The sequence below is a fragment of the Candidozyma auris genome, chromosome 5, assembly GCF_003013715.1.
Source record: "Candidozyma auris chromosome 5, complete sequence".
In the NCBI taxonomy this organism is placed as follows: Eukaryota; Fungi; Ascomycota; class Pichiomycetes; order Serinales; family Metschnikowiaceae; genus Candidozyma; species Candidozyma auris.
Window position 1 is genome coordinate 663,255 of NC_072816.1, and position 20,740 is coordinate 683,994.

At 46.6% G+C, this 20,740-nt stretch overlaps 7 protein-coding genes across 7 annotated transcripts; 2 read left to right on the top strand and 5 right to left on the bottom strand. All coding sequences in view use genetic code 12, as the record gives it.

Annotated features, from left to right (window-relative positions):
* Positions 1 to 616: 616 nt before the first annotated feature.
* Positions 617 to 2,062, bottom strand: CJI96_0004567 (uncharacterized protein; the record flags this gene model as incomplete). Its single annotated transcript, XM_029036819.2, has 1 exon — positions 617 to 2,062. One exon carries the CDS (start codon positions 2,060 to 2,062, stop codon positions 617 to 619), a length of 1,446 nt encoding a protein of 481 aa, XP_028888916.2.
* Positions 2,063 to 2,380: 318 nt separating this feature from the next.
* CJI96_0004568 (uncharacterized protein) lies at positions 2,381 to 3,340 on the bottom strand (the record flags this gene model as incomplete). Its single annotated transcript, XM_029036820.2, has 1 exon — positions 2,381 to 3,340. One exon carries the CDS (start codon positions 3,338 to 3,340, stop codon positions 2,381 to 2,383), a length of 960 nt encoding a protein of 319 aa, XP_028888917.1.
* A 6,740-nt stretch (positions 3,341 to 10,080) lies between these two features.
* On the top strand, positions 10,081 to 10,725 carry YPT72 (Rab family GTPase YPT7; the record flags this gene model as incomplete). The annotated part of the gene is made up of 1 exon (XM_029036822.2): positions 10,081 to 10,725. The coding sequence occupies one exon, from the start codon at positions 10,081 to 10,083 to the stop codon at positions 10,723 to 10,725; it is 645 nt and encodes a 214-aa protein (XP_028888919.1).
* Positions 10,726 to 10,895: 170 nt separating this feature from the next.
* On the bottom strand, positions 10,896 to 11,606 carry CJI96_0004570 (uncharacterized protein; the record flags this gene model as incomplete). Its single annotated transcript, XM_029036823.2, has 1 exon — positions 10,896 to 11,606. One exon carries the CDS (start codon positions 11,604 to 11,606, stop codon positions 10,896 to 10,898), a length of 711 nt encoding a protein of 236 aa, XP_028888920.2.
* Positions 11,607 to 12,102: 496 nt separating this feature from the next.
* CJI96_0004571 (elongation factor 1-alpha) lies at positions 12,103 to 13,479 on the bottom strand (the record flags this gene model as incomplete). Its single annotated transcript, XM_029036824.2, has 1 exon — positions 12,103 to 13,479. The coding sequence occupies one exon, from the start codon at positions 13,477 to 13,479 to the stop codon at positions 12,103 to 12,105; it is 1,377 nt and encodes a 458-aa protein (XP_028888921.1).
* A 1,295-nt stretch (positions 13,480 to 14,774) lies between these two features.
* On the bottom strand, positions 14,775 to 16,811 carry CJI96_0004572 (protein kinase activating protein; the record flags this gene model as incomplete). Its single annotated transcript, XM_029036825.2, has 1 exon — positions 14,775 to 16,811. One exon carries the CDS (start codon positions 16,809 to 16,811, stop codon positions 14,775 to 14,777), a length of 2,037 nt encoding a protein of 678 aa, XP_028888922.2.
* Positions 16,812 to 19,078: 2,267 nt separating this feature from the next.
* On the top strand, positions 19,079 to 20,569 carry PGA26 (Pga26p; the record flags this gene model as incomplete). Its single annotated transcript, XM_029036826.2, has 2 exons — positions 19,079 to 19,271; positions 20,121 to 20,569. The coding sequence occupies 2 exons, from the start codon at positions 19,079 to 19,081 to the stop codon at positions 20,567 to 20,569; spliced, it is 642 nt and encodes a 213-aa protein (XP_028888923.2).
* Between the last annotated feature and the right edge of the window lie 171 nt (positions 20,570 to 20,740).

A 20,740-nucleotide genomic window follows, 5' to 3' on the forward strand; every position in this document is an offset into this window, starting at 1 on the left:
TCATCGTTGAGCTTGCATACACTCCACAGTCAACAACTTTATCACCAAATGTGAATGGCAAAGGGAAAGGCTTTTGAAAAAGCTTATTTGTAGTTGTCTGCAAATCGTGACAAAACGCTCTTTATTGGTAACATAAACATTCTGAGATAGGATCTCCATGTTTGAAGGCAGTTTGAGTATAAGACAAAAGCTGACCTCTCTATATGATATGGTGTCAGAGAGCTATTACCTTGGGCAGAATGAGAAGTGTATCCATCTAAAATTATGGCGAAAGCATATTAGCCTGTGAAAGCCAAATAGTTGATTACACACGTAAACGGAACCTTTCTGCAAATTACTCCGCCTAACAAGTACTCTCAGCTACACACAGAAGGCTCGTATGTTGTTGATGTCAAAACCCTCTACGTGATGTCTTTCGTATATTTTTCAGCACTTACTGCTTCATAAAAAGTTTTTACTAAGCATGTCACAGGTCATTTGACACTCATTTGGTAGCTGTGAGGATTAGGTTGAAGATCGACCTTCTCTGCTCTGATATTAAGAATTGAACAACTAAGTAATAAGAAAAAAACCCTCCATTCGATAAAAGCTCAGAATTCCCTTCTTGTTCAGTGCATCACACAAACTTCAAGAATTGTGAGGCCCGACTCCGAAGCCCGCTCCAGAGCTTTTTCCACGTACTCTCTATGGTTGATCCAGACTTACGGTCGATGTTTGGCAAAAGAAGCCAGAAAACTAACATCACGCTGTACGACGCAATGAAAATAGGCAACACCACGTAGGCGCCCAGTTTTTCTGCAATGAGACCAGTGACAAAGGGAAAAATGGCTCCACCGCTCAGGCCAAATGCTGTCATGATCGTCAAGCTCACCACCTGGATTTTCCTAGGCACCATAAACGAAACGGCTGTGATCATGAGCGGGTACGTGGGGCCAATGAATAGTCCCGCAAACCCAACAAACACACCCACTGCAATGCTGTTGGGAACCACCCACGACACAACTACCATGGCTATGGCAAAGATTGCTAGCAAGAAAACGCTTTTACGAACTCCAATGCTCTTGTGAAGTGGCCTTGTAAGAAGAAGTCTTCCCAACGTCAACCCTGCCCAGAATCCAGACAGCACGTAACCGTAGCTCTGTCCAGCGCCTCGGTAGTCCAAGAGATAGGTAACGATCCAGCCTCCAAGGACAACTTCGGAACCTTCGTAGCAAAATACGAAAAGAGCAATGAGCCATGTTGGGGTATTCTTGAGAGCCAAAACCATGATGCTCTGCCCGCTTTGGTTGTTGCTCTCCTCTTGCCTGTGTTCAACGTGGTCCCATGGCAGCAAATCCTCGTCGGCACCTTTAAAGGCATAGTTCACAGTGACTGAGTTGATCACCATCATTGCTAGCAAAATGAGGTAGAAGAAATGCCATTTCGTGCCGTTTTTCACCATGCTGGTCGCTCCAAGTGGAGCAATTGTGGCGCCAGCGCCGTAGCAGGCATGAAACAAGGCTAGGTACTTGGACTGTTTGTCTAGCTTGGTGAGGAACACATTCGACTGGGCCAAGACAGTGGCAAGACCTATTCCAGCAAAAAAGAACCCCACACAAATCAATGGGAAAGGTCCTCCACTGGCAATGCAAGCGTATGCCACCACAGACAGAAAGATCCCATAAGTAAGAGAACCTCTTTTCCCAAACCAAGGGGTGATTTTATGGGAAAAGCAGGCCACCAAGATGAATCCTACGGCGTTCGACATCCAAATAAGCGAGACCGTGGCGTATCCAATTTTATAGTAAGCTTCCATCGACGGCAATAATGCTCCAGGAGCAGCATCGGAGAAGCCGCCGCAGGCTGCCCAAAAACTCACTGATGCTACCCTCCACAAGTTTCTAGATGGATATTTCAATGTCATGAGAGGCGGAGTTGCTGGAGTTTGTTCATTTGTCTCGACGGAGTTTCTGGTGGCACTCTCCGTGTCGATATTAGTAGCATATGGTGAAGCAATATTGGACAATTCAATTTCAGGCTCCACGGAACGAATGTGGGCCGCCTCCTGCTGTATAATGGACATATTTTGAGTAGTTTCGATAAAGAAGAGGAGTAGTTGTATGCTACGGATGATGTATGACTCAACTCCGACCCGAACAGTGTATTGTTTTTCTGCGAGGCTAACAATGAACCTGCCGTAATTCGAAGTCATACTGGAACTACACCTGGTCGAAATATTGAAACGTTCATATAACATAGATAATACATTTCGGGCTTTTCTGAGGGGTAGGCAGCTAGCAGCGCAGCGCCATTTGCAGCCATTCTCATACTTCGCAAGCATGATTTCCATACATGGAGTACACTGCGTCGACAGAAACCTCACAACGATTCAGGTTCAACTTCAACCTTCATATTGCGTTGGGTCAACGTGGCCCCAGGTCAACACCTCGTGCGAGTCGGGCTTGTTCAAGGCCTCAAGGATGTTGATGTCCAAGTCGATCTTGCCGCTATGAGAAGTGTCGTCCAAAGCATCTGCTGGAGCCTTGACGTCTGGCAACACAGACAAGTTCTCCTTGATTCTCTCCTTCTTGACGGTCTTCACCAACACTATGAAACCCTGGAGGTACGACCACTTCAACAAGATTTCAGCCTTGGGCACCCTGTACTTCTGCTCCAACTCCAAGAGCTCTGGATCTTGCAACTTGATGCCCTGAGTAAGTGGCGAGTACGCCTCGGCCAAGATGTTGTGCGAGGCCAAGTACTCCCTCAACTCCACCTGGGGCAACCATGGGTGCAATTCCAATTGGTCCACAGCAGGAGGCACCACCAAGCCGTCCCAATTGAGAATCTCGTCAATGTGCTTGGCGCCAAAGTTGGACACACCAATGGTGTTGATCTGAAGCACGTCGTTGGCTGGATCAAGCACAAACTCCTGCAACGCCTTCCACGTGCCCAACCTCTTCTCCTTGCTTGTCTTTGGCGAGTGGATCAACACCAAGTCGACGTAGCCAATGTGCTTCTTGACACGGCTGGCAATGCCCTGCACAGCCTTTTTGGTCTCCTCATACCCTTGCTCAGCGTTCCAGATCTTGGTAGTAAACCAGATATCGCCCCTGGTGACTTTTCCGTTGCTGTCCTTGATGAACCTCTCAATTCCACGGGCAGATTGCTCCTCGTTGCCGTAGATGACAGCGCTATCGATGTGGCGATATCCTTGAACCAAGGCCTCGTAGACCAAGTCCTCAGCCTGCTCCTTGGGAACAAGGTACACGCCGAAACCGGCAACGGGGATATGCTGGCCGTTGTTGAGCCTGTAGCGGGTGGCACGGGTCAATTGTCTTGAGGTGACGACGTTAGACATTTTTGGGGGGTTTTAAAGTTTTTGGGATGTAGAAGTGGTTATATACCAAGAGGGTGGTTGCAATCGATTTCTATAGAACGGTGGCGGAAGGTTGCTTCGCACGTGACTTGAAACCACAATGGAGGGTCTCGGGTTTCTCGGATTATCCAAACGTGGTAGGAATGAAGAAACCTTGGGATAGATTGGATTAAATGGGCCCTTTATTTGCTGGTGGTAGCTTTTTTTAGTTAAAATTTCACCCGTTTGCAATTCATGAAGCCTGATTAAATATGCCAGGGTACGGCTTGAAAGGAGGTTCATTCTTGCATGATCTGTATACACGGTCAGATCAGATTCTACTATGCTTGCAATCCGGTCCATTTTTTGAACTTGAATTGCATTGTCAGAAACTGGTGTATGTTTTTTGCCTCGGTATATCGAGGTCACTAAATGCGACAATCGGTCTCCAATTGCAGATAGATAAGACAGTTGGCAATTTCACAAGCTACTCCAGGGGGGTTCACTGGATTCTAATATTGCAAAGTAAGTCGGGAAACTTGTACAAACCTTGTGTGGCATGCACAGATCTGCGCATGTCGCTTCTTTAGATCGAGGTGCTTCCGCTCAAAGCAAAGGATCAGCTGGCCCAATCTCTTGTTCAACATCTTGCCAATGCACTCTATAACTCCAGTTGAAGACCCATTTGTTGCTTCTCATGTGCGGGATAGTTCAAAAATACGGCCACTATATGGGTCATGCATTGTATGTATGGATAGATAAGCGACCCGCACAGTAGACCCCTGTTCTGCAATACCTGCACCGCTTATGCGGTGTACCGACGCAGCTGAGATTTATGCATATTGTTTACCAGAGAAGATATGAGCACCAAAATTGGGACCACTTATCCGCTCAGGAGCGATTTTCACTTTTCAGTCCTGTTTGAATAATCACCAACAAATGACAGCTCTTTCTTGTCAAATGCTTGCCTAAGCAGTGGCAGAGTTAGATCGAATCTAATGAACTCCTTTATTTACGCTGATCTGCTCAGGTTCTGAACGACTTGTTTGCAAATCTCCTAAAAACTAACATAAAAAAGCCAGCTAATAAAACTCTAGGCTACATAAATTATCCTGGTGTTAGTGAAGGTTTGGTGTATAGACTATTCTCCCCATTCTTGTTTTGCCTGAGATAACTGTAGAGACAAATATGCTCAAATCTCACAGAGGAATCCATCAGGTGCAGTGTTACCAAACAAGTATAGATTTGATTTTTTTGGTCGAAGCTTTTCTCCAAAATCAATCTTGACATATGACGTAAGCTTAAATATCCCCAACATCCTATGTCTTGGATGTCATGATTCTTGGCTTTCATGCCTGGCTTCCATTATTGGCTTTAATTCATCCGTTTTAGCTTAACCCACCGCAGATCGAGACCCCGCTTCACTATGGACAAAACCGCTCGTAGACCAAAAGAAGTTCGTTCTTGATCCACCTAGATCCACCGTATTCCCCGCACTAAAGGGGGAATCCCTCGAATAATTCAGTCGGGTTGTCGTTTATCATGGTTGGCTTTCATGCCAATCAGCAACAAAAACCTGATGTTTTGATGTGAAAAGTCTCGACAGTCCGGTGGTCGAGAGGGAAAACTGCGATACATAGTAAGAAGAAATTTGTACAACTAGAGGCAATTTGAATAAGATAAGCGTAAATGCACGTATGCTTCAGGTCTGGTCGTCTATGTGGGGAAGGCATAGGCAGGGTGCTAATTTTCCGGTGCGGCTTGACGATCCATGATGAACTGTCCACACACCACAATAGTGCGTCGACCATTGATCCTGACATGGCACAGGTCTCCCTATCACTATTATTTTGAGGTGTGCTCAATTATTTGTAGATATAGCCCTTGGTTAGATTCCTATTCTATACTTTTTTCTCGATTTCCCCATAGACGAGCGGTGAATTCTCGAAATTCGCATGCGTTTGCCCGCTTTGCAGGTGAAATTGAGGATTTCCCATTGGCATGATTTGGGGGCAGATTCTGGGTACAGTGAAATTAAATTTGGCCATTAATTTACAACAGTGAAATTAGAAATTTGGCCGGTCGCCGAGAGGTGCACTATAAAAGTCAGCTCTTTTTCTCTTTCAAAAGTTTCATATCCAACAATCACTTCACTTATCTTGAAAGTTGTTCTTACATTGGTTATCTTGTTTTATCAATTACGATATGAACCTGAGAAACACTCACGACATTTCAGTTGGTTCGCAGCAACAAAGTGAAAGCGGTGGTGGTGAAGAGGGACCACCAGTCCTTGCATACCATCAAACACCTGAGGAGAAAGAAATCGACAAGTATTTTGCTTTTTCCAATCCATTACTGTCGAATGGCAACACCCTCAGTCTTGAAATTGAATTTGAAGCATGGAAAAAGTATATGATAGGAAAAGAAGCTTCAGTGGACAACCTTAAAAATCTCCTAACGAGGTCTGAACGTATCCCAAAAGGCTACGGGCAAACTCTTGCTAATTTTTTAGCCCTCATAGAATTTTTCGGCGGCTCCATAGGTGATGGCTCTGAAAGTACGGGACCATTTTTCTCCGAATGGCATGCGCTATCGTTGATAAGTGAAGCAAGTCTCTCACCGTCCAGAATAAACTCAGAGCAGTTACCGTATTGGAAACGCCTTTATCAAATCGCTATTGATAAAAAGGATCTTATCTTAAAAAGCTTTAAGAATCTTCTACAAGAGGCCCTTGAGCTCGTTTCGTTTAAGAAAAATTTGAAATATTGTGAATTTTTTCTTTCTGGAACAACGATTTTGAATTCAATTTTTCTTGCAGTTTGGCTTCTGTGTACCTTGGTGAGGCACAATTACTTGGTAAAGGAAGAAATCTCCACTTTCGCAGGTGCTAACAGTACAGAATCATCAGAATTTACAACCACTTTTAAGCTGACAAATTTAACGAGAGCTGATTTGCTTCACGGTATGACGGCAGCGGTTTCAGTGTCAATGCCACTGAGAGAACCTGTTGTGATGAACTTTTTGGACCTGCTCATGTATTTGTCATTAATCCGCATGTTGCTCCATGGAAACAACGTTCTACTGATTATGTGCTCCTCATTGATAAAATTATTGTGCTCTTGCATTGTTGAAAAAGAATACAAGAACGCAAGAAGGGCAAAAAAGAAAGAGTTCATGAGATATCTGGATGTGGTTGAAGCTTTTATCTACAGTCTCTATAAAAAAAGGCCTTCGTGGTATACCTTTACACAGATTCCGTGCATCATTGCTTTCCTACCCGTGCGAAGCAGGAGTTGGGCAAACTTATCAGGATAACATACAAAAAACTGTTGGTGAAGACATTCATCTGTTGAATTGTTACAGCCGCGATATACAGTTTATGTTGAAAGTCGTTGAAAATCCACATTGCACAGTTAGCCACATCCGTGCCTTCTTCGTCTGTATGATCATCAATGATCCATACTATGAGAGTATAGATCACCAGAATGGAGGTTTACTGAAGAGGCTTAAGATTTTGTGGCCTGGTTTGGAGCAACTCGCTCCGTTAAGAATAGAGAAAAAATCCACTACATTAGTGCTCTTACAAAACGCCATTCAGGCAATTGTTGCATTTGTAATCTTTATGTGCTTGTTTTTCTGTTACTTCAAGAATGAGGTGAATATGGAGAACTTCACGATGCAGGCATTTTCTCCTGGCGTCGATGATTTGCTTGGGAGAGTCATCGATCTGTTTTTCTGACCATGCCTGACTGAGGATCTCCATAAGTTTACAGTTATCAAGCGATGCAGCTTAATTTGATTTGATGCTTGGAATTCCAATTTCCTCATTCAAGAGATGTAGATACAGTGTGCAATTGCATCTTATTAGACGGTTTCTTTTTCTTAATTTTTTTTTTTTTTTTTTTTGATTCTTTTCGTTTCCGAGGGTAGTGAATCACGTAGAGTCTGTCTTCAACCTGAACACTTCAATTCAATAGATCCACTTGAGAAGACTTTTGGATGTTATACTCGGAGTGCAAGGACTCGAGACGTTACAAATTTACTCAGCTGTGTAGCACGTCAACGAACAAAAACCACATAGGAATCAAATGATGAAACTCATGAAGGAAGGGTTACTATACGACCAGGTTGGAGGGTATCTCATAGCTCAAGTATGACACAATATTCAGTGTATCCCCTCCGGAAAAAATCAATTCTACTTCGACCTCATAGAAATAGAACCTTCCTCCAGTAGAGCTCACGAGGGTGGGACATGAGCAGAAGTCTACCAGGAAATTACCAATGGTAAGATAAACTTTTTCACCCTCCCCCTTATGTGTAAAGCTATCCATAGAAGCTTTTGAGGGAGGTGGGCGATCAAAAATTTTGTCATAGCGTTGAAAAACTCTCTGAAATTTAGCTGGATTTTGCTCTCGAATAATGCCACATCTCAAAGAGTCAACTGCTACGATTTTTATGACAAAAAATTCCTCCGCTGACCCCGTTCCAAAGCATTCTGCTTTGTCCCAGCTATACGGAAGGCTCAAGGTTAAGGTCAACAAATAGCGGGTTGCCCAAGTTAGTTCAAGAGTGACAGAAACCGGTGGAGAACCCTTGAGCAGCAATAATTGTAGATCAGCTTTTCCCTCGTAGTCAAAAGAGAACGGCATATTTGGAAGCATGGTTGGATATTTGCAATTCTCTGATATCACGTAGCATGGATCCGCGTTGGTGCGCTCGTATGACGCTACCACAATGCTAGTACGCTTAGGATCACGGATCTTGTTCAATATTGAATTTCTGTAAACATCTACAGACGTCCTGTGACACTTGCTCCATGCATATATTACCTCTTCGGGCGCCTCCCAATTCACAAAGGTTTTTGTCGTTATTAAATTGGTTGAGGAAAACACCTCCGTATGATGGGATACATACGAAACGTTATGACATTTCATAGAATTGAAGAGAGTGTCAGCGATTTTCGGAGGCTCGAATGCTTCACGCTTCATTTCTTCAAGATGAACTAGTTGATGCCTCAAATTGTCGGCTCCGCTTTTGATATACCGTGGAGGACCAAAAGAAAGCTCACGATTTACGCTTGCAGCTTTCACCTCCAAGTACGTTGTGAGGGGCTCGAGGCCCTCGATCTTGACAGTGAATTTTAGGACATAAAATCGTGCAACTCCAATGCAAGCGAACTTGAAACCTATTTGTGGTATGTCGCAATCAAATAAGTAGCTTTGAAGTTCCGTGGGACTTTCCTTCGATACAACAACTTCTACGTTACAACTTTGCTCTAATAGTACAATTTTCTCGGCATAGCTCTTTTTGGTGTGCCTCGTAAGGCGGAACAATTCCACTTTGATATCATGGATACGTAACAGATGAACTTCAGGAACTGGATTGATTTGAAGTCCTACAAATTGCAGCAAACGTGAGGATGAAGTAACAATCACTTCATTATTGAGAGTCTCAAACCACAGTGACTCAACCCCGAAATCTTTGATCTTCACGGCCTGGAACCACGGTGGATCTTTGCCTAATACCTTGCGTTCAATATCGTATGTCGAGGAAAAGACAGTCATGTTGATTTCGAAATGTGATAGTACTTTTTCGTTTTTATAGTTTAGTACGCAAGCACCCATGAGTGGCTTTTTGGCGTCGGTTCCTTGGATTTGACGAAGCTGTGATTGATTTATGATTTCGTAACAAAAACCGTCAATTCCTTCTACAAAGTCGTTGTCGAAGGCATAACCCAGGGGCTCAAAGGCGTGCTCTAGCTCATCAAATAGCAAAGGTGGGGACGTTTCATCTCTAGCGCAACATATACGACTGGTAAGTATGACACTATTCCCTATCAAAAAAGTTCTTGTTGAATGATTGATATAACGCTTTCTGCAATTTGGGATGTACCCAACAGAGTCCCAGTTGAAGTCTGCTCCGTTGTAACTGTTGACTGGGCGCTCTTCAATATGAAAAAACTCTGGATTAAGCATGATGCTGGGAAAGTAGTTTACCGAATCAACCTGTTTCGCCATGGTCTGCCATTTGTTGCACTTTCCAGAACTGAGCAACTCGGGAGTGAGTCACGGAAGCATGTATGTTCCCACTACTCATTTACCACTTGTAAACTGAAAACCTCCCAGTTTCCTTCTAGGATCCCAAAAGACCAAGTGGAAAATTCACCTATTGAGCAGGCCGCAATAAACTGCGAATTCGGAGTCTTAGGATGGAGATTCATGATACACTCTTAATTCGTTTATCTACGGATATAATTTCATCCACTTTGGGGATAATATACAAAAAAAGCACTCTTTGTCCTCTGATTGTCAGAAGTGAATCTAACAACGTACTCAATGTATTGCCGCGATTGAATCTACAACACACAATTCTAGCAAAGCAACGACAGATTTCTGCTAACTCGCCTCACATTCATTACAGCTCATCTATCTCTCTGTTATGTCTTTTCTGTGTGTGTGTGTGTGTGTGTGTTCATAGTGTCTCACGTACCTGAGAAGTTGTAGTATACTGCGATAATGCAATATTGACACATAAAAAGGCACAGTTCAAAACTGAATGACAACTTGATATTTCAAGTTACTGCTCTACTTAACGTCCCGCCAACGAAACATCTCGCTCTTGATTTTCTCCTCAACCTGTACCGTCTCTTGGGTCACCTCTTACCTGGTGGTACCCTTATCGCTGCACACAGTGCGCTCCCTACTTAACTAACTATCATCAACTACTTTGCTACACATCATACAATGTCAAGCCGCAAGAAGACCCTCCTCAAGGTCATCATTCTAGGCGACTCTGGAGTGGGTAAAACGTCGCTCATGCAGCAGTTTGTCAACAACAAATTCTCTCAGCAATATAAGGCCACCATTGGCGCCGACTTCTTGACCAAGGACCTCACCATCAATGGCAAGACGGTCTCGTTGCAGATTTGGGACACTGCCGGCCAGGAACGGTTTCAGAGCTTGGGTGTGGCGTTCTACCGTGGTGCTGATTGCTGTGTGCTTTGCTACGACGTTACCAATGAGAAATCACTCACCAACTTGGCCTCTTGGAAGGATGAGTTTTTGGTGCAACTGAACGTGCTGAACCCGCAAGACTTCCCCTTCATTATCATTGGCAACAAGATTGACGTGGACGAGAGCAGGAGGATCCCGCTGTTGTCGAAGAAGTTGATGAACATCACCAACAATCAGCTAGGAGGTATGAACTACCCTGTTTTCGAGACGAGCGCCAAGGACTCCATTAACGTGGAGGCTGCGTTTGAAGTGGTGGCCAAGATGGCGTTGCAGCAGGAAGAGTTGAACGAAGGCTCTCGGAACGACATCAACGACGACTACAACGACGCTATCAACATTCACCTGGAGAACGAGCTGGGTGGATGTGCGTGCTGAGAGATAGCAGGCTGCGAGCAAGCTGCTTTAGAGACAAAGAATTATTCGACAGCAGTGCTGTCGGAGGCTTGTATCGATACATTCATTATAATACAAACAAAAGTCTAGTCTAGTAGAACACAACGAGGGTTTACTAGCATTGGGGGAGAATCCACGTAGCAAAAGGCATCCTATTTGGAGTTGATACACTGGCAAAATAAACGCAACAAGCCATCCACAAGAGAGTTGCCTGTTTTGATGTTTTGGAACTGGTTGCCTTGACCATGCTGCTGCTGCTGGTAGTGAGGTTGCTGCTGCTGCTGGTACCCGCCCTGGGAAATAGGCGACTGGTCCCAGTGGGAAGGAAGCTGGCCCTGGGAGTTTGCCAAGTCGATCACCATGACGCCTGTGTTTTTTGGGTCGATGTGGTGCTTCAAGCCGCTCTCACGGCATAACTCCTCCACTGCCGGTTTCAACTTGGCGATTCCGTTCTGCGAGTGCAACCCCTTACCCACTATCACACGCAAATGCGACTGATGTGTTCTGAAACACTCTGCCAACCGCTTTTGCAAGATCCACTCCGCCTCCTTGACATAGAGCCCGTGCAAGTCAATCTCGTCCCCTGCCGAGTCGGCGTTGTTCTCACGAAAAACGTACTCTGCTGCCTGGCGGTTGTATTTTTCTGCTTCCGCCAATACTTTCTTCAGCTCCTCACTGAGCTCGTGTGCCTTTTGCTTGTCTCCCTTCTGGTACGCATCCTGTGACTGGGCACTGAGCTTTTTCCGCTTCTCATACATCTGGTCGGCCTTGTCCCTCAAATCTTTGTACGTGTTGTCGGTGGCATGGTTGTAGTCTCTCTGGTGATCAAAGAGGGGAGCACCTCTATCGGCAGACGCTGACATGTGTTTATGTTATACGTTTATATGTTGATGTCTGGGAGATACGGCCAAAGAACGTTTTTTATGCAGGCTGTTGACGTAGGGAACTCTTCCCTCTCAGGAACAAAGACACCAATACAATATAAAGCTTCTTTCAAGAAGTTTATGTGAAGAGAAGGTCACCTTCTTTCCTTTAAGTACCTCTATTTGCTTTGGAAGTAATATTGTGTCCGGCGCCAAAGTTTGCGGATGCGTAATGCTGCCGTTGAAAAATGGCTGTGGGGTGCTTATGGGCAACAAGAAATGAGCATTTGCACTTTTGAGATGTATGTACATGTACAATTGATCCTCATAGTTTCAGCTCAATATTAGGCTGTACTCACAAATTCAGTTGACATCTATGAGTACTATAGGTGGAGGCTTTAGGGCCCACGTTGACCAGTACCAGTACCCCCTCCTACATATGTGTTATCAAGCTATCCTATTATAAAATATGTAAATCAAATAGACGCGGACTCGCTTATTTCTTAGCAGCCTTCTGAGCAGCCTTGGTGACCTTACCGGCCTTGTCGGACTTCTCAACAGACTTGATGACACCGACAGCAACGGTCTGTCTCATGTCTCTAACAGCGAATCTACCCAATGGTGGGTAGTCAGTGAAAGCCTCAACACACATTGGCTTGGTTGGCACCATCTTGACAATAGCAGCGTCACCGGACTTGATGAACTTTGGCTCGTCCTCCAACTTCTTACCGGTTCTTCTGTCGATCTTCTCAATCAAGGTGTCGAACTTACAAGCAATGTGGGCAGTGTGACAGTCCAACACTGGAGAGTAACCAGAGGAGATCTGACCTGGGTGGTTCAACACGATAACCTGGGCGGTGAAAGACTCGGAGCCCTTTGGTGGGTCGTTCTTGGAGTCACCACAGACGTTACCTCTTCTAATCTCCTTAACAGAGACGTTCTTGACGTTGAAACCAACGTTGTCACCTGGGACACCCTCGGCCAACTGCTCGTGGTGCATCTCAACGGACTTGACTTCGGTGGTGACACCAGCTGGGGCGAAGGTGACAACCATACCGGCCTTGATGACACCGGTCTCGACTCTACCGACTGGCACAGTACCAATACCACCGATCTTGTAGACATCCTGCAATGGCAATCTCAATGGCTTGTCGGTTGGTCTGGTTGGTGGCTCAATTGCGTCAATGGCCTCCAACAAGGTCTTACCGGTGGACTTACCGGCCTTGGTCTCCTTCTCCCAACCCTTGTACCAGTCACAGTTGGTGGAGGCCTCAATCATGTTGTCACCGTTCCAACCAGAGATTGGCACGAAAGGAACAGTCTTAGGGTTGTAACCAACCTTCTTGACGAAGTTGGAAGTCTCCTTGACAATTTCCTCGAATCTGTTCTTGTCCCACTTGACAGAGTCCATCTTGTTGATGGCAACAATCAACTGCTTAACACCCAAGGTGTAAGCCAAAAGAGCGTGCTCTCTGGTCTGACCGTCCTTGGAGATACCAGCCTCGAACTCACCAACACCACCGGCAATGATCAAGATGGCACAGTCAGCCTGGGAGGTACCAGTGATCATGTTCTTGATGAAATCTCTGTGACCTGGAGCATCAATAACGGTGACGTGGTACTTTGGAGTCTCGAACTTCCACAAAGCGATATCGATGGTGATACCTCTCTCACGCTCAGCCTTCAACTTGTCCAAGACCCAAGCGTACTTGAAAGAACCCTTACCCAACTCGGCGGCTTCCTTCTCGAACTTCTCAATGGTTCTCTTGTCGATACCACCACACTTGTAAATCAAGTGACCGGTGGTGGTGGACTTACCGGAGTCGACGTGACCAATGACAACCAAGTTGACGTGCTGCTTCTCTTTACCCATGTTTAATTGATGTGAAGTAGTTGGAAAAAAAGATTGGGAGGTGTGCGAGGGATGAAGGTTTTATATTGCGGCAAGGAAAAAAATTAGAAAAAGAACTGTACATAGGCCTCATCGCGCGACATTACCAGCCACTCGTGGTTGCCCATTAGGAGCAATACTGAGGGGAAGAAAAGAGATGAGGTAGAATTCCGACTATTGTGGAGGTCCCTCATTATCGCTATGTTGAGTATCTTTTCAATTTCGTTCTGAAAGTGGAAAATTTAGGGGAACTGGTTCGGCCCTTGGAATGTCGTGGACGCGCGACATTTTGCCATATAGAGGTCTTATTACTGAGCCGCAGAGGCGTGCATTTGCCTGGAGCTACTTTCTGATTTGCCTGATTAGGTGCAAAAAGCAAAAAAAAATTAATGTTGAATAAGGTTCCGAAGTTGTTCATCGACGACAATAAGGCGCTGAAATTTGGGGTCTCTTGCAAAGATATCAGCGTCTGTCGTCCATAAAACAAACCGTCACGTGCGGCCTCCGAGGGCTCAGCCCTGGAACTCCGAGCAACCGATGGGTGTCGCACAGCATACTAAGCAGGCAAAGTGGCTGCAAAAGTTCTTCAAAGTTCCTTGGAAGCAAATTGAAAAGACATTGTGTTTCCAGGGATGAATTGGTGAAATTGTAAGCTTGCATCGTCATTGGAAGAATCCATAAGAATCTTGAAGTGTTTGTTGTTCTTTTTGATCGGTACTTGTAGTAAAGCGTCAGTTCGATATCGTCTCCAGAAGCATCTCCGTAAGTGCACCGAAGTAGATCGAATTCTTATGAAGCTTCACGACTTCTCCCAGAGTTCAAAAAAAACCAAAAAAAAATAAAGAAAAAAAACCATTGAGCTTCTAAAGCTGTTCAACATGGAACTCTCTAGAATTATGACTCCTTGTACTCTGAAACAACAGCTTTGAAGGCATTATAAGTTTTGCAAAGGGAATTCAAATTGCGGTATGATAGATGATCAATTTCCAAATTAGGGACTCAAAAAAGTCATTGAGGGCAACAATTTTCTGTAGTTGGCACAAAGCTGTATTTTTATGTGTTGGTGTTTGTTTTGAGAAGTGCTTGTATTCTCACATTTCTGTCAGTGTCGTCTAAATCTACCCACACTTCGTGAATTAGGGCTTGTCAACGAGAACAAAAAAATACCTCTACATTGAAATATGCTATCTTTTTAACAATAGCCTTCTTTTTCTCTTCATACTTGCAATATGCTTTGAAAATTCTACATCTTTTTCCTCGTCAGTCGTGATATTAGTCTACTTGTTGGCTGCTCGCCTTGTCCGCTTGGCTGGACGGTCGATATCCTCTCCGAGCTTCTTCATGAGCTCTTCACTGTTCTGTACTGAGTCTTGGTTCACATACCCAACTTGTGTCATGATATCGTCGCTCTCGGGCGGCCGGTCCTCCGAGCGGACATCCTCACCGTCATCCTCACCACCATCTCGAGCCCGCTTGAGCTTTTCTGTGAGCGATTCGCCGCCACCGGCTAAGCGACCAAACTTCTGCTTCTCTCTGACTTTTCGTGGTGATGGAAGCTGCACAGACTCGCTAGCCTCCTCACTTTCTTCCACAGAGCGTCGTTGCGTTTGAAAGTCGTTGTTGATACTCCTAACGTAGTCAAGAAGCGTGGTGGGTTTTGCCAAGCTCCGAGGCGCATAGATACACCAATGATGATCAAATATGTCTGGCATTTGCAAATTGGCCTTGCCAGCCAGCGTTTGGATCATCTCCCAGAGGTAAGCGATTGATACGATGGGAATGTTCCATTTTTTGGCAGCATTCATCTTGTTCTGGGAGGAAAGCACAGACACTGACGACAGACCGTCGCCCGTGGAGTAAATCGGGCAGTTGAGCACGTCTTTGTGCTTGTATTTGAACAACGTCGGACTCTTCCCTAAGAGTCTGTCTTTGAATAAATTAATATTAACGATAAGCAAGTCTCGCTTCGATGCAAGGGTCTCGCAAAACTCAAGATTTAGATACTCAATGAGTTTTTCAATGTGTAGTAGCTCCACTCCCGTGAAGCCCGTGATGCAAACTTTAAATTTCTTCGGCAGCGGCACCAACCCTTGCAAGGGTTTGCACCAGCTGTCATGACGAATCTGTTTATAGTAGATTGACCGTTCAATGAACCAGTCGGTGACAACATGGACATCCTTACTGTTGATTCGACGCTTCATCCCGCTTGGGAGCATCAGAAGAACCAAATTGGCCTGAGGCCCGCTCTTCACCAAAAGAAGCACATGTGTGATTGTTTCGTCGTCAGCAGAGCCAGCCACTTCTCCGTTATGCGACTCCACTACCGTCCTCAACACTTTCTGCTGAGGAATCGAGAAACCTACCGGTAAAAACTTGAAGCCCACAAAAAGCGAGCTTTTCTTGGCCGCCGGCGACCTGGGCGCCAGCTCCGTAGTTGTGATTGTTGTTTCCTTCTCCTCAGCAGGCTCGTCCCAGATACTCTCCTTGATCGTTTTCGCCGCCTTGGACCGTGCATTGTTCATGATTGAGCTCCACACTTCCGACGACTTCTTCAAGGGCGCCCTTTCCGCGTCCATGTTCACCCCTGGCGCAGACTGAGGCTTTGACAGCCCAATACGAGCAACGTATAGCTTCTTCCACACAAAAGACGCGTTGTTGTAGAGATTGTTCCCATCAGCGGTGAGCACATAGTCGTCGAGGTCCAAAGCAGCACCTCTCAAGCACGAGTCGTACACCCAAAGCGGGTGTACCACGGAAATCCCCCACTGCTTGGCCATCGTAAAGCGCTTCCCCAGAGTCTCTGTGCTCACCACCACATCGCTGCTGGGAGTTAGCGTCGTGCTGACCGTAGCACCCTTCTTTTCCATGCAAACAGACACCTCGTCCGCCAGAAACGCGTCAGTGAGCAGATCTCGAGGCATTGCCCCGGCCACAGGCGTTCTGAACCTCTCAGCAAACAACTTCAGCACCACTTCCACAGCAGGCCTGTCTATTCGTGCAACACACACATTGAACAGCAGAAACACAGGCAACTGGTACTCGTTTGGATCGAGCCCCGTGTCGTCGCCCGCAGTCCATCTCTCGTGGATCTTCTTGATGGCGGTTGGTGCCAAAAACACAATGTCGTGCCGGTACTTGATTGAGTACTTGTACTTCTCTGTTGATCTGGAGCCCACAATTAAATACTGGACCAGACTCATGAGGTCGCTCTGGTGGGTGCCGCCCAAGGCCAAGATCTTCTCTGCGATCTCGTGGCGTTCCAGCCCCTGGAGCCCCGTGCAGCAGAACGTGCGGCCCATCAACGGCTTCGACATAGTTTCATGGGTAGTTGTATGTGAGTGGTGAGTGGGATGCGCGATATCAGTAGAGGATGGGTGATGATGGAGGTTGGAGGCAGTGGAAGAAGTGGGGGATAGTTTAAAGAGATGAGTAGAAATTAGAAGTTATACAAGGGTCGGTTTGGAGTGTAGAAGCTGAAATTGTTTGTGTGGTTCGCTCAATGTGGATGTACGATGAAGTGTATGGGAGTTTTCTATGGCTGCGAAATTTTTCAGAGCTGTTGAGAAGGAGGTAAGATGGCGAAAGAGGGGGGTTGAGGAGATGAGGGTGGGTTTATGGGAGTAGACTGACATAGATCAAAGTTCTCACTTGACAGGGAAAGTCGTCTATTCATGTATCTCTAAGCGGGAGTTTTCAGCGAAGGGTCCATTATCCTGCTAGTCCTCACCCTCAAGGTCTCACAAGTGAGGTAGTTCTGAAATGATGTATCATGTAGTTACAGTTCATAACTACTTCGTTGTAGCTGCTCTTGAACCATTGTGGTTTGTGGGCCCCAAGAAGTAGAATTATTGTAAAGGACAACGTGGTATCCGCTCGTACCTCTTTGTAAAGTGTATTCTACGGGGTATCGCCTAGTGCCAATCTGATCCCGCCTTGCAATTTATGCCTGGAAACGCCAACAGAGAAATCTGCTGTACCAGAGTCAATCTCGATTCCCCAACGCCTCCCACAGTGTGGTTCGGGGAATAAAATGTAAGCAAACAGATCAGTATAATTGATAGCTAATGGATGAGAAGTTGTCACCGAATAGCACATTGGATGGAGGTAAAAAGGCAGGCAATCTCGACTGTTCATCAGCGAGAGCACATACAGCGCCTAATGAAAACGCCTGCTTCTATTCTACCGTACAGTTAGTGTATGTCAATGGCACCGGGGGTGCTACAATTGTCAATAGAGAAGTGCATGTCAGCATCGATTACCCCCTCACTAACAACCACGGACGGCCCAGCAGCACCACGTGAACAGCAGCTTGTGTGTGATCTGGCACGCTGTCAACATAGCAAAAACGCTTTCTTTTTATTTCGTGGAGCAGGGATCTACAATTGTCAGAAACGGGGACATAGGAGGGTAAAGCAGAGTTCAAGGTGGACAAAGGAGGGATCGTCAATATGGACCATCGAGCATTAGTGGGGGACCATCGAGCGTTAGTGGGGATCGACGTCGATTGAGCAATAGTTGGGATCGTCGTTACAGGCTGTGGTTATAGTTTTTCGTTACAGTCTGTCGTTATAGTTCATCTCGCTAACGCTCACCGATCGATCTCACGTCGATGTCCTGGTGAGTGAGTCAAGCCACCAATGGCACCTCCCGCAATTACCGCATGAGGATGCGTAAGTGGAGCCCCCCGGCCAAACAGAACAGCAGGGTCCTGGGCGGCGGCAAAAAGCAGATCCAGAGGACATTCACAACGAACAACCAACCATTTGCAAAGAATAGCTTTGAAAAAGAAATGTAGCGTTTAAAAGAAATCTGTAGAGGTGGAAGCTGGAAGTGGATGTGTAGAAGTGGTGGGTGCACTTGGCTACTGGCAGAAAATCCTCAGCTGGAGCAGAGCGAAGACGCCATCCCAAACGAGCAACAAACAAACAAGCAAGCTGGGAAGAAGACTTCAACACACAAAGTTCACAGGCGGCCCAGTTCCCGCCGCCCACGTTAAGCCAAGTTCCAAGCCCACTGAGTATATACGAGAAGCGCTAGGGCATAGAATTCCAGGGAGCAATTGCATGTTTGGGAATCTTTGGGGAATCTTTGGGGAATCTCTGCAGCGGCCCGCAGCAGGGAGAGTGAGAGTTTCAGATTCACGCGGTGACGGTGACTAAAAAAAAAGGAAAAGAATGGCTCTGACTTCGCAGGCGGCCCAAGCTGTTTCCAGCAGGCGTGCTACTTAGTCAGGAAACCGCCGCGGCAGGCGCCTAGAAATTGGAGGTGTGTGGCAGGAAGGGGAACAGAGAATGTAGGAACAAGTCAAACAAAGACAATAACAGGGAAGGTGACAGGCGACAATGGTAGGGGCCTAAGATGGAGAAATTTAAATTGGATGAACTTGTAGATGGAGCAATCAGGGATATGGGGCCTGGAGATGGCATCGGGGAGGTAGCAAATAGGCAACGGGGCGCCGGGGCTGGAGGCGCTCGCCCGCCTGGTGGCTGCGAAAAGTCGGCGGCAGCCCACCAGGACCAGCGAGAGGCCCCAGCCCAAAGCACCAGCCAGCGTGAAACACGATGGAGACCAAAATAGTACGATGATGAAAGTGCCGTCTGAGGAGGACGTGGCCGTGGAATTCCTTCAGCGTGGGTCCACCGCACTGGGTGCTGCTGCTGCTGCTTCTGCTGCTGCTGTCGTCGATGCGCTTGTTGTTGCAATCGACGCAGCGACCTCCCTTGAACCCAAGTGCACAACACCCTGCCCTATCCAGCAAGAAAGGAGATGCAATTGTTGATTGCCTGCTTGTTTAGTGCCAAAATTTAGTACCACCACCCTTTGTGCTGCTTTCAGCCTCTTTCTGCCTCTACCATCCAATTCCATCAAATTCCATCAGTGGCCATCGCCAATTCCTACTGCTTGGAGTCACTTGGGCAGCGCTCCACGCCGGCCGTGTGTATTTTTTCGCCTGTTTGGGCGCGGGCTGGGATGTTTTCCCCGTGCGCCGACTTTGCGCCTCCATGTACCCTCAGCAAACGCTCGCTGTTTGCTCGCTGTTTGCTCGCTTTGCTCACTTTTTCCCTCTGTTTGCTCGCTTTTCGCCTCTGTTTTTCCTCCCGCTTGTGCTCGCCTGCCCCCACTGGCCTTGCTGTTTTCGGCCGCCGCAAGCGCGCCTCCTCCAGGCAAAAACCCCCTTTCCTGGGCCACTGGCGACCGACCTGAACCTCGAGAGCTACCGCTTGAGAGCAGAAGCTCAATTCTGATCTCTGGTCTTTTGCACTGTAATGTCACTATTTCTCTTGAAGAACATCAGCCACCAGTAAACTTAAATCCCATCGCTTAGGCCCCTCGTTTTCTCTTTTTTTCTTTTCTCGTCTGGGCAAGCGGCCGCCGGGCAACTGCCAAAAATAGCTCGTAACTGGTGCTTGGGCCCCCGCCTGCACATACCTGGTGCCATCAGACATTTCACAATCAGAAAATTTTTTCCTCCTGGCTACCGTCCTGCACCGTCGTCGAGGCTGCTCGCGCCATCCAGAAAAGTCTCTCACCCTCGGGCGGCTTTGCCCAACTATAAATACTGGCCCAATCCGCCTCACTTTGCCATTTCTCTTTTCTCTTCTTTCTTTATACTACAACCACAGTCACTCGCTTCTTCATAATGCAATTCTCCACCGTCGCTGCTGCTTCTGCTCTCGCTGCCACCGTTGCCGCTGGCTACTCTAACGCCACCACCGTCACCACCGACGTTACCGTGACTGGCTACACCACCTACTGCCCAGAGCCAACCGTCATCACCATCACCAAGTGTGAGGAGGTTTGCAAGCCAACCGAGATCACCGTGACTGAGGCCACCACCTTGACCGTCACTGAGCCATGTGTTGTGCCAACCACCTACACCACTGCTTACCACACCACCACCTCCACTGTTCCATGTGAGGAGTGTGAGCACAAGCCAACCACTGTTGCTGGTGAGTCCACCAAGCCAGCTGAGTCCACCACCGCTGCTGTCTCCTCTTACGAGGGTGCTGCTGCCAAGAACGTTGCTGGTGCCGTTGCTGGTGTCGCTGCCGTTGCCGCTGCTTTGTTCTAAGCATGACAGGGACTGTTTTTCTTTAAATAATAACTGACATGATCTCATTCTTTATATCTTGGTGAGCGTTGCACGCGCCTCCTCATTTCATTCGAACCATAGGTTACAGGGTTTTAATTTTTACATTTTTCTATATCATCGAATATTGTAGTGAGACATTTTGTGTAGTGG